General features: G+C 35.2%; 1 protein-coding gene across 6 annotated transcripts in view; it reads left to right on the top strand.

Moving 5' to 3' along the window:
* Nucleotides 1–21052, top strand: part of SCAF4 (SR-related CTD associated factor 4) — a 111904-nt gene that overhangs the window by 25544 nt on the left and 65308 nt on the right. For all 6 annotated transcript variants that reach the window (XM_078146536.1, XM_020995989.2, XM_020995991.2 and 3 more), the window contains exon 4: nt 2132–2293. In XM_078146536.1, coding sequence (XP_078002662.1) covers nt 2132–2293 — 162 coding nt within the window. The remainder of the gene's footprint in view (nt 1–2131; nt 2294–21052) is intronic.

The raw sequence follows: 21052 nt of genomic DNA on the forward strand, positions 1-21052 counted from the left end.
AAATGTTTTCAATATTGTTTTCCTTTATGTCATTGTGGCCACTTTGTAAATTGTTATTCATGGTACATTTTTACAAAGAATTCAGTTTTTCTTTCAAGTTGTTCTTTTCAGTATTTCTGTAAGATAAAATTATAACTATAAGTAGTGTACTTCTTGGTGTCATTCTTCTTTTCCCTACCACATTCATCTCTCTCTAACCTCTATTTATCTTTTCATTTTTCTCTCTCCCTTTTCTTCTTTAATTCTGTTCTCTTCCCTGACTATGAATATGAACTTCGTGAGAGCAGGGACTTTTGACTTTTGTTTTTGTATCTCCCAGCCCCTGTCATAGTGCCTGGCTACAATGACAACAATATAGTAGGTGCTTAATAAATATTTGTTGGTTAAATTGGTTAAACATACCACCAGTGCCAAAGGCATTGAATGCTCCCATTTACCCTGAGAGGGATAGGGACTGGACCTCTGATTTCACTGGTACAGGTAACTCCTTGGTGAAGAAGCTCCCACTGCCAGCGTTGGTTAGCACCATCTCTGTGCCTTATAGTGTTACAGCAGGGGTTCTTAACTTTTTTGTGTTAAGAACTCTTTTGGCTAGTTAGCAAAACCTATGGGCTCCTCAGAATAATGTTATTAAATGCACAAAAATGTAAAAAAAATTACAAAGGAAACTGATTGTATTGAAATAGTTACGAAAATATTTAAAAAGATAAATTTGTAGATGCCAGGTTAAGAACCTGTGATTTAGAACCAGAAAGGAAATGAGAGGTCATATAGCCCAATCATGTCATTTTACAGATGAGAAAACTGGAGCTCAGAGAAAGATATTACATAGGTAGAGTTAGAATTTGATCTCAGCTCCTCAGATTCCAAATCCAGTGAGAAAAGCAGTGTCAGTTGTTAGATGTTGAAGACTAGACCAAACACATGTAACGTACCCTAGACAACAACGAAATTCCATAGGGTTTTAATAAAGTTATAATATTTCAGAAATGGTATTTTTGAAAGTTTATCCCACCAGGGCTGACCTGTAGACCTGAAGGAATAATATGATTGGTATTGTACCTAGCACAGTACCCTACAAATAGTAAAAGTAGCCATGTAATAAATATTTGTCGAATAGGAGTGTTGAGAAGAGTTCTGAAAGGGTAGGCTGATGTCATATTTTACCAATACTCATTTTACAGTTATCAAAACATTTTGATATACATCATTTGTGTCATTGCTGCAACCTTGCAAATAGTAGGCTTAGATAGACCATCCCAATTTTAGAGATGAACAAAGGCTCAACATTTGTGGTTATTGCAAAGATTTTTTTCTGAGTTATTTATCTTCTAATTCTAACTTAATTGTTTTTGTTTGCAAAAACCTTCCGGTTTTTATGTAATCAAAATTGTCCATATTTTCTCCTGTGATAATTCCTTGTTAAGTCAAGACCTTTCTGTCTATACTTCTTAAAGGCATCTCCTTCCCTGTTCCTCTAATTTGTTAATGTTATGACCTTTTATAGCTAGATCATATATCCATTTCAGGCACATTGTAGTGTATGTTACAAGTTTGGGATCTAAACTTAATTTCTCTCAGATCATTTTCTAGCTTTCCTAACATCAGTCTTTGGATGTATCAGCCACTATGCTATTCAGTTGTTTCTGGTTCTTGGGTACCTAACCTGTTCTGCTGATCAACTTGTTTATTTTTTAACAAGTACCAAGTAATTTTGTTGATGACTGCACATGTCTCTCCAATTATTTTGGTCTTCATTTCTGTAAAAGGTCTTTTATAGTTGTATGTTTATAATTTCTTTGTAGGTGAACTTAAGATGTTTTATACATTCTGTAGTTATTTTGAAAGCAGTTTCTTTTTCTTCCTGCTGGGTTTTGTTGGCAGTACATAGAAAGGCCAATAGTTTTTGTTGGTTTATTTTAATCTAGCTTCTTTACTAAAGTTTATGTTTGTATTAAGAGAGATTAAGTGGCTTGTCCCAAATCATACAGATGGTAAGTGGCAAAGCAGGGACTATAATAAAAGTCTCTTGATGCCTAGTTCAGTAATCTTCTAAAAAAAAATTAAAATTAGACTTTATATAAACTGTTTTTATTGTAATAATCAATAACTACCTTTTTTATGTTTGCAGTGTAAACCAGAATATAAGGTTCCAGGACTATATGTAATTGATTCAATTGTGCGGCAGTCTCGTCATCAGTTTGGAACAGACAAGGATGTTTTTGGGCCAAGATTCTCTAAAAATATAACAGCCACATTCCAGTATTTATATCTCTGTCCATCTGAAGATAAGGTATAGTTTAAATCTTAAAAATTAGAATTCAAAATCTTGTGGATTCTGAATGTTGTTAATCTAAATTTAATAATGTTGGTTATAGTCATATCTTTGTCCTTTGGATGGCATTCCAGATCTTCTAATTTAGTTCTCCATGAAACATGAAAAAGTTAGGGTTTTTTTCCATTTTTAAAAAAGTCCATCTTTTACATAACTTTGCTTTATAGAAATGTGATAGAAAAATATTAAGCATAACCTTCCTTGCAATTTAACTTTGCTTTTGTTGGGAAGGTCATGTGAACTGTATCCTAGGATACTGAAATAACTGGCAGATATAATTATTGATCCTGTCATTTCTCATTGAAAGATTGTGGAAAATGAGAGAAGTCACAAGACTTGAAGAAAAGTAAATGTCCCAAATTTCAAAAAAAGAGAAGGCAATAAAGACTACAAACTATAGGCCAGTGATTCTCGGCAGAAATTTTGGAGACTTTAGGACTAATTAGAATTCTTTTGTGATCATTCAGAAATTGAACTAGTGATCATTAAAATCCAGCATGAATTCATCAAAGAAAGATTTTCCTAGAATAAATTAATTTCTGTTGCCTCTATTATAAAACATAAACTCCCTGGTGGGCTTTTAACACCTTCACAATTTGGCTCCAACCTACAATTTCAGTCTCATTATACTGTATTACCCTTCCCAGATTCTGTGGTAACAACCAAGCTGGCTGTCTCTCCTCACAAAAAGTTGCCCATCCTCTTGTCTCCATGTCCCCCCCAAAAATCCTGTGCCTGGACAGCATACTTTCTTCACCTCCGTCTTAGAAATCTTCACTTTTCTTCAAGACACAGCTCAAGTACCACTTTCTATATGAAGCCTTTCCTGATTCTCACAACTCATAGTCTTCTTCTTCCCTTGTACATATTTTGTATTTATATTTGTATAAATCACACTTTAATTGCTTAATAAATGCTTTTGATAATTGATTTCTTTTTTTCTTGCTGGTGGTAGATCAAGTGAATGCCGTAGGTAATTTTACTTAAATTTTATCATATTATTGACCAGTCTCATGCTACCCTTGTAGACAATATAGAGAAATGTGGGCTTCATGATGTACTGGATTCAGAAGTGGTTGAGTGTGTAATAATTAATGGACCTATGCCAACATGAAGGGAAATCCCCAGTGCAGTGTTCAGGAATATGATTTGACATTATGCAGTTAAACATTTTGATTGGTGACTGGGATATGACCTTATAGAATATGTTTATTAAATTCTCACATGACACAAAGCTAGAAGGAATAGCTGACAGGTTGAATGATAGGTTCCAAAGAGCTCTCAGAAGTCAAATGTAATAAGCATACAGTGGAAAAGTATACTATAATTTTGGGTTGATTTTGACATTTTTTCCTAACTAGTTCATGATTATGCTACAAATAGCTCATTTGGAAAACAGTAGTTATTTGTTAAGGGTGTTTGAGGAGGAAATCTTCAGATAGGGCTAAATGAAAGACCTTTGAGATAGTTTCATTTAGCCTACCATTTCAAAATTATAGTCATGAGTTTTTTGTTGTTTTTAACTCTTTCTTTTCTCAAATATCACATTCACTATACTCAAAAAAGCCAATTTCTGCTAATATCAAGGTGTTACATGTTTTTATTTGGCTGGGTTGATTCTATTTAGCCTCTGTCCTAGAATTCAGTCACTATGGCTCCCACTTTGTCCTGGTACATCATTACCTAATCCTGTCTCTTTTTGTTGAACTTTAAGGACTTTATTTCCTTACTTAAGGTGTTTACTTCCTAGCACTTTTTCCTCTATCGTCCCTGAAGCAGTAAATGATTCTTCATGTAAACAGTCAGAAAACCCCCATGAAGAATGAATCAGGATTTTAATGCCATGTTATAAAAGAACCAGCTTACTTAATTTTTTCAACTTGTTAACTAGTTTGTAATTTCTTTGCTTTGTTTCCACATTAAAAGTAACTTAAGTACAAATTTGCGTTTTTCTACAATTGCCATAGTAAGTCATGTACTCTAGCTAACTTCTCTTTTTCTGGTTTATACTACAGTATCATAGGCTACCGTTATTCTAATCATATAACTTATAAACCAAAAGATTTTCGGTTAAGTAAATGTTACTTTCCCTCTTTTCCTTCTTGCTTTATCTGTCAAGTTCCTTTTATTTCTCAAATTCTGTATAAATTTGATTTTATATAAATAGGATCTAATTCTTTAAATAATTAGCTGTCTATTCAGAGCAAATCAGTATTTAACTTGGTTTCATTGCCAAAGTAGGCATGGGGGAGCGTGGTAGAAAATGATTATTCAATGTGTAAGAGCATTCAAGATGAAAGACTTCTCATAATTTTCATATATCATGAATACTCTCTTATATAAATGTATTTATTTTTAGTTTACAGCATTCACTTCCACAAGTTTTTGAGTTCCAAATTTTCACCCCATCTCACCCCTCCCCCCACCCCAAGATGGCATGCATTCTGAATATCCCTTCCCCTAGTCTGTCCTCTCTTTTATCTCTTCCCCCTTCTCTTATCCTCTTTCCCCTTCTATTTTCCTGTAGGGCAGGATAGACTTCTGTACCCCATTTCCTGTATTCAAGAATACTCTTAAAAGAAGAGAGAAGGAACTAGATATAATAAGTACCAAATGACATCTCAAAAACTTGTCTGTTATTTTCTAGTCAATTTCAACTTATCTAACCATCAGCTAGCAAAGAATTAAAATCAATAAATTAGAAGTGAAGATAAAATTGAATAGTTGTCACTACATGCAGTTATAGCATTGCTAGCGTGCCATTGATTAAAAAATGGGTAATTGATTAAAGTAAAAAATGGATTGAAATTATCACCTTTTCTTAAAGAAGTTTAATTGGTATAAAACAGCACATTGAGGAGGCCAGCTTGAAATAACTTCTGAGAATTAACTTCTGATCTTCTTGCCAAAGATGTGACACTAAAGATCAATACATGTTTGGAATATAAGTTCATTTGCAAAACATTAAAGAGTAATAAGTTCTCAGCCTCAGTTTTCCTGTTTGTAAAATGTAGGTGGTAGCACCTACCTCATAAAGTTGATTTAAGAACAAAAGGAGACAAAATGAGATAACATCTAAAGCACTTTGCAAACCTTAAAGCACTATACAAATGCTACTGTTATTATTAGTATGATACAAGGTAATGAATCTCACAAAATTGAGAAGTAATGGAAGGGAGGCAAAATGATGTTGTATAATAGATTGTTACGAAATTTGATAATCCCCAGTACATTTGTAGATAAAATTGAGAGGATCACCAATGCAACAGATATGTTAGTATTTCTGTGGGGTTCTGTTCTCATCAGCGATAACACTATAATCACCATATTTCAGGAGGTAAAGTTGAGGATAGTGGCTAGGCCTGACCAAATAAGCATAGAAAATACACGTAAGAAGCAGTACAGTTTTGATGATGTCCAAGGATTGGTTATCCAGATATCAGAAAGAGGGACAGAAAAAATCAAATGGAAAAAGTTGATAAGACATCAAAAACTCAGAACTCAAATATCTACTTTGTCATATCGGTAAAGTTTTATGATTTTATATATTTGAGAGCATTATTGATAAAATGGTAATCAGTGTCAGCTACATTTAGCACTCTTAAGATTTACAGGGCACTTAACTTATATTTTCTTTATTGATAAGTATTATGTCCCCTATATGATTTCAATTCAAAACCTTTTTTTGTTTGTTTTTGTGAGGTAATCAGGGTTAAGTGATTTTCCCAGAGTCACACAGCTAGTAAATGTCAAGTGTCTGTGTTCAGATTTGAACTCAGGTCCCCCCGACTCGTAAGACCGGTGCTCTGTCCACTACACCACCCCACAATAACCATTTATTAGCTTCAGGCATTGTATGTGGCAGGTACTACTTTGGTCAGGGAGGGGCAAAAATGAAAATGATCCCTGACCTCAAAATTTTCTATTTTTATATTCCACTGGGGTAGGGAGGAAGGTACGGTTTGTATTTCACCACAAAAAATGCACAGCTAACCCTTCGACAAAGTAAAAAGTCCTTGAAAATAGAAATAGTGGTTGTGACCGAAGTACAGGATACTATTTGTTAAAGGAAAGGTAAAATGCATATTTTAGTTTTTCTAAGTTAGGACCAGCAAGTATAATTTAAATTTTGTCATTTAAAGTTGTCATTTATATAGTTGCAGCTAATAGTTATATTCTTTTGATTCTGCTGTCTTCAGCCTGAGTCAAGTTATACAGATATTACTGTATTTTGGGGAATATTTGTTTACTTTGGGTTCCATAGTATTTCGTTAGTTATTTGCTGTAATTGGGTCAGTACTTTCTCATTTATTGAGCATTTAGTTTGATTCCAACTTTTTTGCTGTTGCAAATAATGCTGTTAGGAATAATTTTTTCTTGATGTCAGTAACCTCTTTAAAGGATAAAACCAGTAATAGAATCATTGGGTCAAAGTATAGGAAAAAATTTGTTAATGTTCTTATTTCCAAGTAAGAAGTAAATTATTATGCTTATTTTTGGATATGCCCTGCTATCCATTGCCAATTTATTACTTCACATTTCTTTGAGTATTAGCAATTTTTAGCACTTTTAAGGACACAAATAAACTATGCTATACTATTTGGTTCTGCCAACAACATTGTGAAGAAGATGATTTCCTTATCTTACAAATGAGGAAACTTAAGTTCCAGAAAGTGTCTGAGGCAGGATGCTAAAGCTGCATTTCTCCTATCTCAGACATGTGGCACTATTTCTCAAAATAGTAAAGGAATGAGGATGGCTCTCACTAACAGCTTTCTATAGCATATTACACATTCTGAAACTACATAGTTCTTTTGAGTGGTGCAAAAATAGAAGATCCTACTATGTGCATTTGTTGACTATGAGAAAGCACTGACTTGGTAGAGACAAAAATGATGCTTTAAGGGCTCTTTTCTAACGCAGATATCTGCCAAGCATATATTAAAAACAAGCTGGATTCATTTAGAGACACCACCATCAAAATTACTTTGCTTAGCAATCTTGTAATTATCAGATTCGTGTGGGCATAAGCTAGATATGCTTACTATTTGAGTGATGTTAGCTCTGATCCTTCTTCCTTGGCCACATTTTGACATTGTATACACTCCTCTGAAGGTCTTTAAGTTGTAAATTGTCTGGCAGTCAGGCCATACTGTTTTGTTACATTGTTCTCTGTAGAATGTTGTGGAAAGATGAAGGAAGAAAGGGAGATACCTTTTGTTTAAATCTAGTTGGAGAGAGATTAAGTGCATTTACACTTGGAATCAGAAAGTATTGGTTTCAGATCCCATTTACTGACACTAGCTGTGTTAGTGATGAACAAATAATTATAAAAATAATTCATGAGCTTTGATTTCTTCATTTTTCAAATGGGCACAGTAACAACTAGAATAGACCTACTTCATGATGTTAATGGAATGCATATGAAGCTTTTTGTAAGCAATATTTTGAAAAAATATAATTTATTGGTATCTTTATTTGCTGCTTAGGATAGTGAATAGAGAGGTGGCATGGAAGCCCGGAAGTTTAAGTTCTTGATTCTGACATGTTGTCGGTGTGATCCTTTAGCACTTCACTTAATCTTTCAGTGTTTTAGACAACTCTTTAAGTTTAGAAGTTGCAAAAGAAAGTGCACATGTGTTTGTAGAGGGAGTTTGCTCATGAAATCACAAGTACAGGTTCTATTCTTACCTTGATCTTTTGTTTTTATGTATCACTAATGTTCCAAATGTGTCTAACCCTAACCTAGGGAGCTATCTTTTAAGACAAAGAATAAAGAAGACCATACGCAGTTCAGCAAAGCTAGCTAATGTATCAAAAAAATTTGACATCTGTAATGTTCCACATGTGTAGTCCCCCTCACCTTTGTAAAGAAAGAAGAGCAGTATGTTTTTATCTCTCTTTTTGGGGGGCCAAACTTGATCATGGTAATTTCATAGCATTCCATTTTGGATGTTTTGTTTTTCTCTCCATTCACATTGTTTTAATCATTGTGTGTGTTATTTTGCAAGTTCTGCTTGCTTGGGATCATTCCCATGCTTTTTCATATTCATATTTGTCCTTTCTTAAACCTAGTTTAGTCATTCCCCAAGACATCTACTTTACTTTCAGTTTTTTTTTTACTACTTCCAAAAGAGCTTCTAGAAATATTTTAGTATATATGGGGCCTTTTTATCTTTGACCTACTTAGGGTATATGTCTGGCAGTGAAATCTCTGGGTCAAAAGATGGGAACGTTTTAGTCTCTTTCTATAATTTCAGGTTTTTCATAATGAAAGGACCAATTTGTAGAGTGTACTAATATATCTTATCTTATAAAGCCCTTTTTACAACATTAAAGCACTATCTAAATGTCATTTATTGGTATTCTGGGGATTCTTTTATTTGTATGTTCTATAGTTTTATTTTTGTAGAGAATTGGTAATTGGGGGTAGGTGGGATTTGCAGGCATGGTGGTGGATTAGAGGCAGCAACCCAGCTGAACTCCCTCAACATTCCCCTTCTAAAAAACTTTAATGTCTCAAATCAAATTTTGAGATGACAAACCCAACAAAAGGCCAGGAAAACATTTTCTGGCCTAAGAAAACTTAGGTCGTCAGTAGGAGAGCTCTGTAATACTCTATAATTCTTTGGAGCACGCATATGCAGCCCTAGCAGCAGATTCTGGAACTCTCAGGTCAGAGATGGTAAGGGGATTAGATACCTGTCAAAAAGAGATTACAGGGGGCTCGTTGCTGGGACTAGGTACAGCTGGCATTGATTGGCAGCTCTGTTGCCTATATGCAGTTCCAGGGCCAAGAGGATTGCTAATGCTTGTAGTGACAAGGAAACAGGGGACCTGATCTCAGTTCAAAGGCAGACAGGAGTGCTACTGCTTTCAGCTGTAAGGGAACAGGGGTGTTTCCTGAATAAAGATGAGAGCACAGACCAGGGGAGCCTCTCCCCAGATCATACCACCTTGGAAGCACCAAAAACATGCAGATTACCAGATCTAGCCCTGGGAACAGTAGCATATAACTATCTGGAACTGGGGGTAGTACTTCCCCACCCTAAGGTGAATACAGCACCACACAAAGTTTAAAGTCAAGAAATAGTTTGGAAAAATAAAAAACAAAAAAAGAATGTAACCATAAATTGCTACTGTGGTAACAGGGAAGACCAGGACAAACTTGGAAGAAGACAGTAACACCAAAACAGCTATTACTAAAGCCTCAAAGAAAAATACTAATTCAAACCAAGCCTAACAAGATTTCTTGGAGGAGTTAAAAGAAGTAAGAGTAGTAGAGGGAAAATTGGGAGAAGAAATGAATGATGCAAGAAAATTGTGAAAAGAGAATTAACAGTTTGGTAAAAGAGGCACAAAAAATTTTGAAGGAAAATACCACCTTAAAAACAGAATTGGCTTAATGGCAAAAGAGGCACAAAAATTCCTTAAAGAAAAGAACTCCTTAAAAACTAGAATTGGCCAAAGGGAAAAAGAGATACAGAATCTCACTGAAGAAAAGAACTCCTAAAAAACCAGAATTGAGGGGCAGCTAAGTGGTGCAGTGAATAGAGCACCAGCCCTGGAGTCAGGAGGACCTGAGTTCAAATCCAGCCTCAGGCACGTAATATTCACTAGCTGTGTGACTCTAGGCAAATCATTTAACCCCAATTGCTTCACCAAAAGAAACAATCCAGAATTGGCCAAATGGAAGCTAATGTCTCCATGAGACATCAAGAAACAAATAAACAAAAACCCAAAAACAGGCAATGGAATTTAAAAATAGAAGAAAATGTGAAATTCTTGGAAAAACAGCTCACCTGGAAAATGAATCAATGAGAGATCATGTAAGAATTATTGGATTACCAGAAAGCCATGATCAAAAAAAGAGCCTAGCCACCATATTTCAAGAAATTAAGAAGAAAAACAACTGCCTTGATATCTTTGATCCAGAGGGTAAAATAGAAATTAAAATAATCACCTGAAAGAGATTGTAAAAAAAATTCTAAAAGTTCCCAGGGCAAGGAGAAAATATTGCAAGCAGTCAGAAAGAAACAATTCAGATATTGTGGAGCCACAGTCAGGATCACACAAGACTTACTGGCTTCCACATTAAAGTTGCTGAGGGCTTGAAATTTGGTAATCTGGAAGGCAAAGGAGCTAGGATTACAACCAAGAAGACCTGATCAGCAAAACTGAGTCTAATCCTTTGGAGGAAAATAAAATACAGAATAGAATCAGTTTGAATTTCTCCATTTTCATTTTCCTGCTTTGATCAATAGGAGTTATGTTTCCATTGTTCACTTGTCTCTGAGTTCTATAAGATTTTTAATATGGTCATTATTAGTAGTCTGCATTAACAGGAGGTTTTCTGGTGTGGGTTAACAGGCAAATTAAGGCAAAGTCTGAAGAGATTAATAAGACAGAAGGCAGTAAGGGCCCACTTACCAAGGGTGGCTAACTGGCTCTTCCCTGCAGCCAAGTGAATTAAAAGGAGGATTTCTATCAGGAGTCACCTGTAATGGATAGTTATATTTCTTCTATAACTTGTTGAATTTTCTAAAGCTGGTAACAGTTTCCCTGATTGGTTAATTAAGAACAACAAAACTGATTAATCATAGTACAAGCCATAGTAAGACTATCCAAACCCATGGATTAATTTTAGAGATCCACATGTCCGCAAGAAAACTCAGCAAACATAGATACCATGAAAAAAGGGCCAAAATAATACAATAATAATTATCAATATTTACTAACATCAAGTCTCCTTGTATCCTAGTAACCCACTCCCAGTGCCCATTTAATCAGCATATTTTATCTTGTGTCCCAGATGTCCCATGTAGTTACCCGATCCCTGGAAATATCTTCTTTGACATTCTGGAATAGGTCTCAATTTTAAGGGAGCTCTAAAGAGAGTTTCTCCTACATAGATTTTTCTCTGGTTCCAAGTTACTTGTAGACATTTCTGAGTAATTCTGCTAAAATCTGCTAGTAACCAGGCGCAATAAAATTTAGTTTTATTGAGTATGATTCTTTGTGACCCCATTTAGGGGTTTTCTTGGCAAAGATACTGGACTGGCCTGCCATTTGCCTCTCCAGCTCATTTTACAGATGAGAAAACTGAGGTAAACAAGGTTAAGTGATTTGCCTATAGTCACACAACTAGTAAGTGTCTGAGCCAGATTTGAACTCAGGTGTCCCTGACTCCAGGCCTGGCACTTTATCCACCTTGCCACTTAGCCACCCCATACAATTTAGTACAACCTCCTCAATTTGCTTTTCCCATAAGTAGCTCATTGGTGAAAAGCAGTTGAAGACTTAACAGTTCTGATTCTATTAACAACAGAGCTATGAGAATGTCAAATTGGGAACCCATAATTTGCCTGAAACTTAAGAGAATTTCAAGTGGGTGTGTGAGCACGCACTTGTACACTCTTTAACATGCTACTTCCCACTATTTTCTTTCCCTAAACACTATACGTTACATAGATACTGCTAACAACAGGCTGAAGGAAGACTTTATAAAAGAATTTATGAGGGCCTGAATTGTAAAATGGGCCCTAATGTCTCTTAAAATTATCATAAAGATGCTACAAATAGAGTAAACATGATTTAAAAAATTTTCATTTATTAATGCAAATTTATATGCAATATCCTTAATCCAGTGTTGAAAACTTATTACTACAGCATACTTGGAGTCAGAAATTTACATCTTTGTCTTAGTTCCCCCCTTAGAGGACATTATCCCAGGAACCTAATGTTACACATGAATATATAACTCTTAGCAGGTAATTGACAAGCCTAAGAACTCATTTACTTTGTTGCTTAGTATATGAATTTGACTACAAATTCAGACTGGAAACAGCTCTTTTACCTATGCATATTATTACAGCAACGCACAGGTGCTGGAGTAGTATAACAACAAAAATCATATTTAAAGAATTTATGGCTTTACCTGCCATGGTTAAAGAGATTGGCTGTGAAAGGAAGCAGGGACATGGTTGTAACAGCATCAGCTAAGCCTCAGGACACAGAATTTAACATCAATATAATAGGATAAAGAATCTTAAGTTCTGTTTGATTTCAAGTAAGAATCACAGTTAACTTCTTCAAACAGCCATCCATGCAGCAGAGGTCCACATTATTCACAGGGTATCATAGCCAGGCTCAGTATTAAGTCAGTGGGAAACAAGTCTTGTTCAAAAAAAAAAATCACAAGGGGGAAAGTGAGTCAAGAGGACCCTCCTTTTGACTATGCCACAGTAGTCTCCCCAACTTTTCCCAGATACAGACATCTGCCTGTAGCAGTTCTAAGATAATACTCCATTTGAGGAGCTTGTGGCATTTTCATCAAATGGTGGCACAGAATGACTTAATGATACTGTAGACATTTATACCTGAATTCAAAACTGAAAACAAAATCAAATTGCAGTCCCAAGAGAATATACCTCAAATAGCAAAATTTCACTTATCACAACTCAGGGCTAAGATATCATTGTTGTATTCAAGTTGCAATAATTATTAACAGTAAACACATATAGGACCTTACTAGTTTAAATCCATACTGGAACAGAAATGAACATTCTGCAGTTTCACACAGACAGTGAATGTGTGATAGTTGATTCAAGAATCCTAGAAAAATGCTGGATATTGTAAGCTTACAGATGAACAGATATTCATATTGCCTATTTACTCATAAGGCGAAATAAGGTCTTTGAATCTAAGAATGTATTGCTGCTAAGTTGGTCCAAAGATGTAACTCTAATACATACTATTTATTAGCAGATATAGTTTAATATTCTCATAAGTGACAAATAATCTTAAAGGAAACTCACTCTATACTGTTAAGTAAGCTTGTAAATCTTCCCTTCCCCTCCCCCTTGCCCCCCACCCCCCCCATCACAAAGAGTGGAAGAGTGGATCCTGTTTTTTAAGTAAACTAATTATTTTAGAATTGTACAAAAATTTATCAAGTTCTTTCAGGGCTAATAAAATTTTATGGCCTTGTCCAAGCAGAAGGTCCCAAGGAGCGTTGACAGCTTTGCAGAGGAGTTTTATAAGGTCTCCTCTGTACTTTTCTTTTCCCACAAAGTAAGTAATTATTCTTCCCTATTTGAAAATACCCATTTATATCCCCAGTAGGCTCTAATATTATAACAGTACCCTCTAATGAATTAATTTTATAGTACCCATATTAAAAGAATTAAATTTTCCAGTGATAATATTTGCCTTCTTAACAGTATTTCTTATACTGTTCACAATAAAAGAAAGTTTAGAAATACAATAATATTCACAATATCATGAAACAGAACTTACTTTTACTCAGATGACATCAATTCATTCAAATGCATTTCCAAATTATATTACAGAAAATCATTCATTTTTATCCCTTTAGCATTTTATACTAACCACATTTAAAACCCAATATAGAGTTACCCAGTATGGGGTAATTATATTCAGTTAAATAAATAATAGCAAAAATAACATTTGTTAGCACTTACGTAGTGCTTGCCATATGCCAGGCACCATGTTAAGCATTTTCACAATAATTTTATATCATTTTGATCCTTACAACATCTCTTGGGTCATTATTCCTTTTACAGATTAGGGAACTGAAGTAAATAGAGGTAAGATAACTTGTTGAAGGTCACATAGCTAACATTTTTGAAACCAGATTTTGACCCAGGTTTTTCTGAACCGTGACCATTATTTTAATGTCAGATAATAAATGTAGTTTTTATTGGGTTCTAATTTACCACAATTATTCTATTTCAGAGCAAAATTTCATCCAAATCAAATCTGAATTTTTAATAACTAATAGTAACATTTAAAACTTTTAAAAAAATGTTCTCAGGGGCCATTATTCAGCAGTACTTTAAAATTGTTATCAATAAGCTTATTTTCAGAGATATTTGGTGACACTGAGTTCCCCATAACATTTCTTTTATTTCCCCTTAAATTACCCCAAATCATAAAGAAGGTGGCCTCACCTTTCCTAGAGGCATCTACTTTCCCTATACTTTTTTTTTCTTTTAAACTGTAGAGACTTTACATGATGACCTTTCATTTCAATCACCCCGCTCTTAGGGTTCATAAGGATTTTATTTTCCTCACATAAAATATACTCTTCTATGGGTCCTTCAAATATGGAATTTTAGCATGCTATCCTCCATTCCATGTTGCAAATATGTTACTATAGTTTCCATTTTTATCTCCAGAAATCAAAAACTTAAACCCCTCTTTGCAAAACTCTAAATCCCTTTTATGTTTTCAAACCCAAATTGCTTAAACTTTCTGTCTTCCTCTATCTTTCCATATCCCTCCAGTGGACTTTGATGAAAGCCCTTTAAAACAGAACCTCTCTTGTTCACCTTTCATATTGTAATCTGATACTGCTCTTTGATTTCTCCTTTGTAATTCGACACAAAAACTTTTTTACATAACCCCAGTTAATTGCAATAATGTTGCCTTTGGGAGTTCTTAAGAGCTTAATAATGCATGGTCTTATCCACTGTCTTTTGGTGACCTTGCTTCTTGTTACCTAAACAATTCTGTTTTATCATTCATAGAAGAAAATACGGCAGTGCCACTGAAACATTCTTCCAAATTAAAATTTACACTCTTTTGTTGCTCCCTGATTTAAGCAAACAATTCTCTTTTCATGGTTAAGGAGGATTTTATAATCACCTTTCTTCCTAGTAGTAAAATAATAAATTTCTAACTGTAGGGAAAAAGTGATAAAGGTCTAATTGTTGTTTCCATGTAACTTCCAGTTTTGTTCGGTTTTCCTTAAAACAGTTTCTACAAAGTGTTACCCCAAAATTTGCTATAAAATGTTTCAACGTTTACAAAAACATTCAAACAGTTTAGAAATTCAATCACAAATTTAGTCTCAAATTAACTTAAAATACCATAAATCTCTATGGATTAAGGAACAAAGATTTTCCTCTTATCTGTTTTTATATCTATATTCTCTAACCTGGCCAGGGTTTATAAATGTAGAGAAAAGACTTTCTTTTCCTCTTCCCCCCAAAATGTACATATATGTAAAAATTTTTTCCCAATTACATGTAAAAATGATTTAACATTTAAAAAAAAAAATTGAGTTCCAAATTCTCTCACTTCCCTCTTCCATTGAGAAGGCAAGTAATTTGATATAGGTTCTATACATTCAGTCACGCGAAACATTTCCACGTTAGTCATTTTATGAAAGAATGGAGACCAAAAAACCAAAACAAAATTAAAGTTTAAAAATGTATACTTTGATCTGTATTCAGATTCCATCAGTTCTTTCTCTGGAGGTAGATATCATTTTTCATAAGTCCTTCAAGTTGGATTATTATATTGCTGAAAATAGTGGTGTCATTTACAGTTGATCATTGTACAGTATTACTGTTACTGTCTACAGTGTTCTACTGCTTCTGCTCACTTCACTATGCATCAGTTCATATAAGTCAAAAAAGACTCTCTTTCTGAAGACTTAGAAAATTACTCAAAAAAGAATTCACATTCTTTTTCTTAGGGAAAAGGTTTGTTTTATACAGATAATGTCACAAGACAGATGAAAATACACTTATTGGCAAAGTCTTCCTCTTTATCCCTCACTAGAGATTTATGAGGGTTAGGTCCCTGCTAGCTGGAGAGCTATTTTAAAACTACCCTTGGGACAGCTAGGTGGCGTGGTAGATAGTAGATAGAGCACCAGCCCTGGAGTCAGGAGGACCTGAGTTCAAATGTGGCCTCAGACACATAATACTCACTAGCTGTGTGATTCTGGGCAAGTCACTTAACTCCAGTTGCCTCAGCAAAAAACAAACAAAAAACTCCACCCTTCTTCTAGTCTTTCTGCTGAAGCACCTACTTGAAAGATCCACAGAAGCACTTCCTAATAGAGGTTCTAATTCATGTAAAAGAAATCATTGTGCACAGTTTTAAAATTGAAAGTCATTTTTCAGTAGTGTCCAACTTTTGTGACCCCGTTTGGGGTTTTCTTGGCAAAAATACCAGTGTGGTTTGCTATTTCCTTCAGTTCATTTTACCGATGAGGAAACTGAGGTTTAAGTAACTTGCCTGGGGTCACACAGGTGAATCTTCCTGACTCCAGGCCCAGCACTCTATCCACTGTGACACCTATATGCCCTCATATATCTCAGGCATTGATGGTGAGGGAGCATCCTTTAAAGAGAAAATGTTCTTCAAGGGTCTCATCTCTGATGGGAATTTCCAAGGTTGTCAGTTGCCAATCAGTCACACTCAAAGCAAAACAGTACCAGAAGACAAAGTTGCGACTTTTCCAACAGTTCTGGGGCTTTGCCTTTGCCCGTAAGATTTGGGATCCAGGGCAGAGTGAGGTTTCTAGTGTAGTCCTCTGGGAAGAAATGCTTTCCCCCTTCCCCTCTCCCCCTGTCCCTGAAATTCCACCTGAGCAATCAGTTGCTCTGAAGACCAGCCTCCCTCCCTCAATTCCTTCATGGTTGCTGTTTGAAATTAAGGTTAACTGAGGCAAAAGCTCCAAGCACAGTTTATTATTAGCAAAGCATAAATTTGCCTGTTTAAATGGGGTCTCAGCCTCCTCAGCTAGCTAAGACTCTGAGAGCTGAGAAATCATTTTTTATGGAATTAAAAGGAGGAGCATCCAAAATCTAAAAGACAGCATGGGGAAAACAGTATGAGTGGTTACAAAACCTACAGCATCATAGATGTGAGAAGCAGTGTGATTGGCTGGAAATTTCAAATGCAGAGCTACCAATGAGTCCTCCCTCCATCTTGTTGCTATGGCAAACTCATTGGTGGTGTCCACTCTACATGACTAGTTAGTGTCACAGTGATAACAGACCAGATTTTCTTGAAGGACAGCCACTGTTGCAGAGATAACAGAGCAGACTCCCTGGCATGACCTGCATCTTTCAAGGATAACAGATTTCCTTGACAAAAGAATAGAACAATGATTAACAGGAAAACTGAACTTCTAAAGTTAACTCAAAAACAAATGAAATGTGACTTGGGTAGTTACACAAAATGGTAGTGGTGATAAAAGAAAATAAAATCAATTATAGAATAGAATCAATTTGATTTTTCTCAATTTTCGCTTCTAAAACCTATTTTATAGAGGAGTTAGGGCATGGGTGTCAGTTGATTATGTTGGAATGATTCTTCCCCCCACCCCCATGAAGGGGGTTTGAAAGAGATGGCACTGGGAGAAGAGGGAAGGGAGAGGTAAAATGGGGGAAGTGGTCCCACATAAAAGAGGCATGTAGAGCCTTTTACAGTGCTTTTACCGGGGGCGGGGGAGACGGACGGACACACACAGCAACAGGTAATGCGTGAATCTCATTCATCAGCATTGGGAAAGAAAAAAAAATACATACTGTAGTGCACAGAAATCTGTCTTACCCAATAGTAAAATAGGAGGGGAAGGGGAGAAGAGAAAGGGAGGCAGTGGTTAGAAGGAAATTACCTTTTGAGGAGGGACAGTATAAAAAGAAAAGAGTGAACAGAAGAAAGTCAGATGGAGGAAAATACACAGTGATCATAACTGTGAATGAGAGTGGAAAGAGCTCACTCATAAACAGAAGTGAATAGCAGGATGTATTTGAAAGCAAAATCCAACAATATGTTTACAAGTGATATGCCTGCAACAGAAGGACACCCTCAGAGTTGAAATAAAAGGCTGAAGCAGAATCTAATATGCTCCATCTGAAGTACAAAAGGCAGGGGTAGTAATCACAATTTCAGGAGGAGCAAAAGGAAAAATAGACCTAATTAAAAGAGATAATCTGGGAAACTACATTTTGCCTAAAAGGTGTACTATAGGTAATGAAGTAATATAAATAATTTTTACAGCAAGTCTCATTTTTCAGATATAGAAAAGTGAATCAAATAAGAGTCATCCCCCAGTTGATGAACGGTCAAAGCATATGAACAGGCAGTTTTTAGAAGTAAAGCTATAGCCATAGAAAAAATGTTTTAAATCACTTTTGAATAGAGAAATACAAATTAAAATAACTATTAAAATAACCACTTCACATCCATGAGACTGGCTAACATGACAGAAAAGGAAAATGACAAATGCTGGAGGGTATGTGGAAAAACTAGGACGCTAATGAACTGTTGGTAGAGTAGTGAACTGGTCCATCCCTTCTGGAGAAGAATTTGTTACTGTGCCCAAAGGACTACCCCTTTACCCAGCAATACCACTGCTAGACCTGTCTTCAGAAGAGATTAAAGATGCATAAAAATATTTATAGCAGCTTTATGGTAGAAAAGAATTAGAAATTGAGGGGATGCCCCTCAATTGGGGAACGGCTACACAAGTTGTGGCATATGATTGTGATAGAGAACTATATTATGCTATAAAAAATGATGAGCGAAGTGGTTTCAAAAAAACATGGCAAAACATGAAGTGATGCATAGTGAACTGAGAAGAACCAGGAGATCATTCTGCACAGTAACAGCAATGTTGTAATTATGATCAACTGTAAAAGACTTGGCTAGTCGGATAATATAATGATCCAAGACTGTTCCTAAGGACTGATGAATAAATGCTATCCATTTCCAGAGAGAAAACTGAATTCTGAGTGCACATTGAAGTGTAATTTTCACACTTTTTTTGCTTCCCTCCCCTCAATATGACCAATATAAAAATATGTTTTGTATGGTTTCATATGTATAATTGAGATATTGCTTGCCTTTTCTGTGAGTTGGAGAAGGATTGGGAGGGAGGGAGAGAATTTGGAACTCAATGTAAAAAGAAAAGCACGTTAAAAATAAATAATAAAATTGAAGAAAAACAGATAGTTCAATTCTTAATGACAGTACTGTACAGGAGGTGAAATTGATGGGTGGGTAGAGATTAGGTCTCCAACAAAAATTAGACATAATATTTAATTTAAACTTTTACCTGAAATGGATCGACCTCATTTACTTTTCTATGGCCCCTCCAACCTTCCCCTCTCTCCCATTTATTATTCCCCCCCACAAAAAAAAACTCAGAACTATCCATGAACTCTCATAAGGAAACTCTCCTGTTTATTTCTGCTTCCTAAAAATAATCTCTAAGATTTTCCCATGACAGTTTCCTATTATTTATGACCTCCGCTTCAAATGTCTTTATGCCCATTGATTTAATTATAATATTAGCATGTGATTTGGACTTTTCATAAAATGTGCAGTATGGTTTAATTTTGTTTTCTAATGTCAGTTTAATTTCCATATTTTTTCTCTTTTTGTTTTTGATTATCTTATTGAGTTTTATGTTGCATCTTTAAGTTCGAATTCACAAGAAAAGTGTTAGACATTGACAGTATTTATACAGTTTTTAATTTGGCAGAGGAGATTTACTAGACAGTTGAATCTGGAATCTGATATTTGTTGTAACAGATAGTGTTAGATACTTATTTAAATAAAATATTTTTATCAACAACTTAAAATCATCACTAAGCATAAACTTCAATATTTAAAAAACTGTCTAATCAGCAAGCACTTAGCACCTGGTATGTGCTAGGAATACAAAGACAGGCATGAAATAGCCACTTCTCAAGGATTTTGCTTCCAAACTAGAGCAATACTATTTACTCCTCATACCCTTTTTCTCTCACTCTCCATACCCACCTTCTTTCCTCTCCATCTTTTCCCCCTCTCCCTTTCTCTTAAACATAGAAAGCATATCCATGGTTAACTTAGAGAAGGCACAGATAGTTGGGAGGCTTAGGAAGGGCTTCCTGCAGAAGATAGTGCTTGAGCTGAAGTCTAGAAGAATGAGGATTGAAGAAAGGCTGTTAATTGATTATTTGTGACTTTGGAGAAGGCAATTTCATTTTAGTAATGAGATCAGAGGCCAGATTACAGAATCCTAAATATAAGAGAGAGTGGAAATAATGGTAGTGATGCTCTTTTTTTGAAAGTTTATTTATTTTTAGTTTTCAGCATTCACTTCCATGAGATTTTGAGTTTTAAATTTCTTCCCCTCTCTCCCCTCCCCTAGACAGTGTGCAATCTGATATGAGCTGTACATATACATTCATATTAAACACATTTTCATATTAGTCATGTTGTAAAGAATTGGAACCAATAGGAGGAACTACAAGAAAGAAGCAAAACAAACAAACAAACAAAAAAAGATGGCAAATAGTATTCTTCCGTATGCATTCAGACTCCGTAGTTCTTTCTCTGGATGTGGATAGCATTTTCCATCACGAGTCTTTTGGAGTTGTCTTAGATCTTTGCATTGCTGAGAGGAGCTGAGTCTATCAAAGTTGCCCCAGAAGGCAAGGTAAAAATGAAGCTCTTAGTGCATAGCCTCAATTTCCTCCATTAAGTATGAGGCAAGGGGAATTTGGCAAAAATGATAAGAGTATGAATAAGACAAAACTTCAGAATGCTTTTAAGCAACACTTTAAAGAACAGCTTGGTCACAGGCGCAAGTAAAATTCCTAGAAGAAATTGAGATTAAAAGGGCATTTAAAAATATTTTAAGTGAAATGAGAGCTTTAGAGTAAAGACTTGGAAAGAGAATTAACAGCTGGTTACAGACTACCTGAAAAATTAAATTCAGTCAAAAAGAAGTTAATGATTCCATGAGATACTAAGAAATATTTTTTTTGATCAAAAGACTGAGAAAAAAATAGAATATATAAACTATCTCATCTCAAAAACAACCAACTTGGGGAAACAAGTCAAGGAGAGATGATTTAACAATCACAGTACCACCTTGAAAGACCAAAAAATGAACCCAAA

The sequence above is a fragment of the Phascolarctos cinereus genome, unplaced genomic scaffold (assembly GCF_003287225.1).
Source record: "Phascolarctos cinereus isolate Bilbo 61053 unplaced genomic scaffold, phaCin_HiC Scaffold_726;HRSCAF=1367, whole genome shotgun sequence".
NCBI classification, from domain to species: domain Eukaryota; kingdom Metazoa; phylum Chordata; class Mammalia; order Diprotodontia; family Phascolarctidae; genus Phascolarctos; species Phascolarctos cinereus.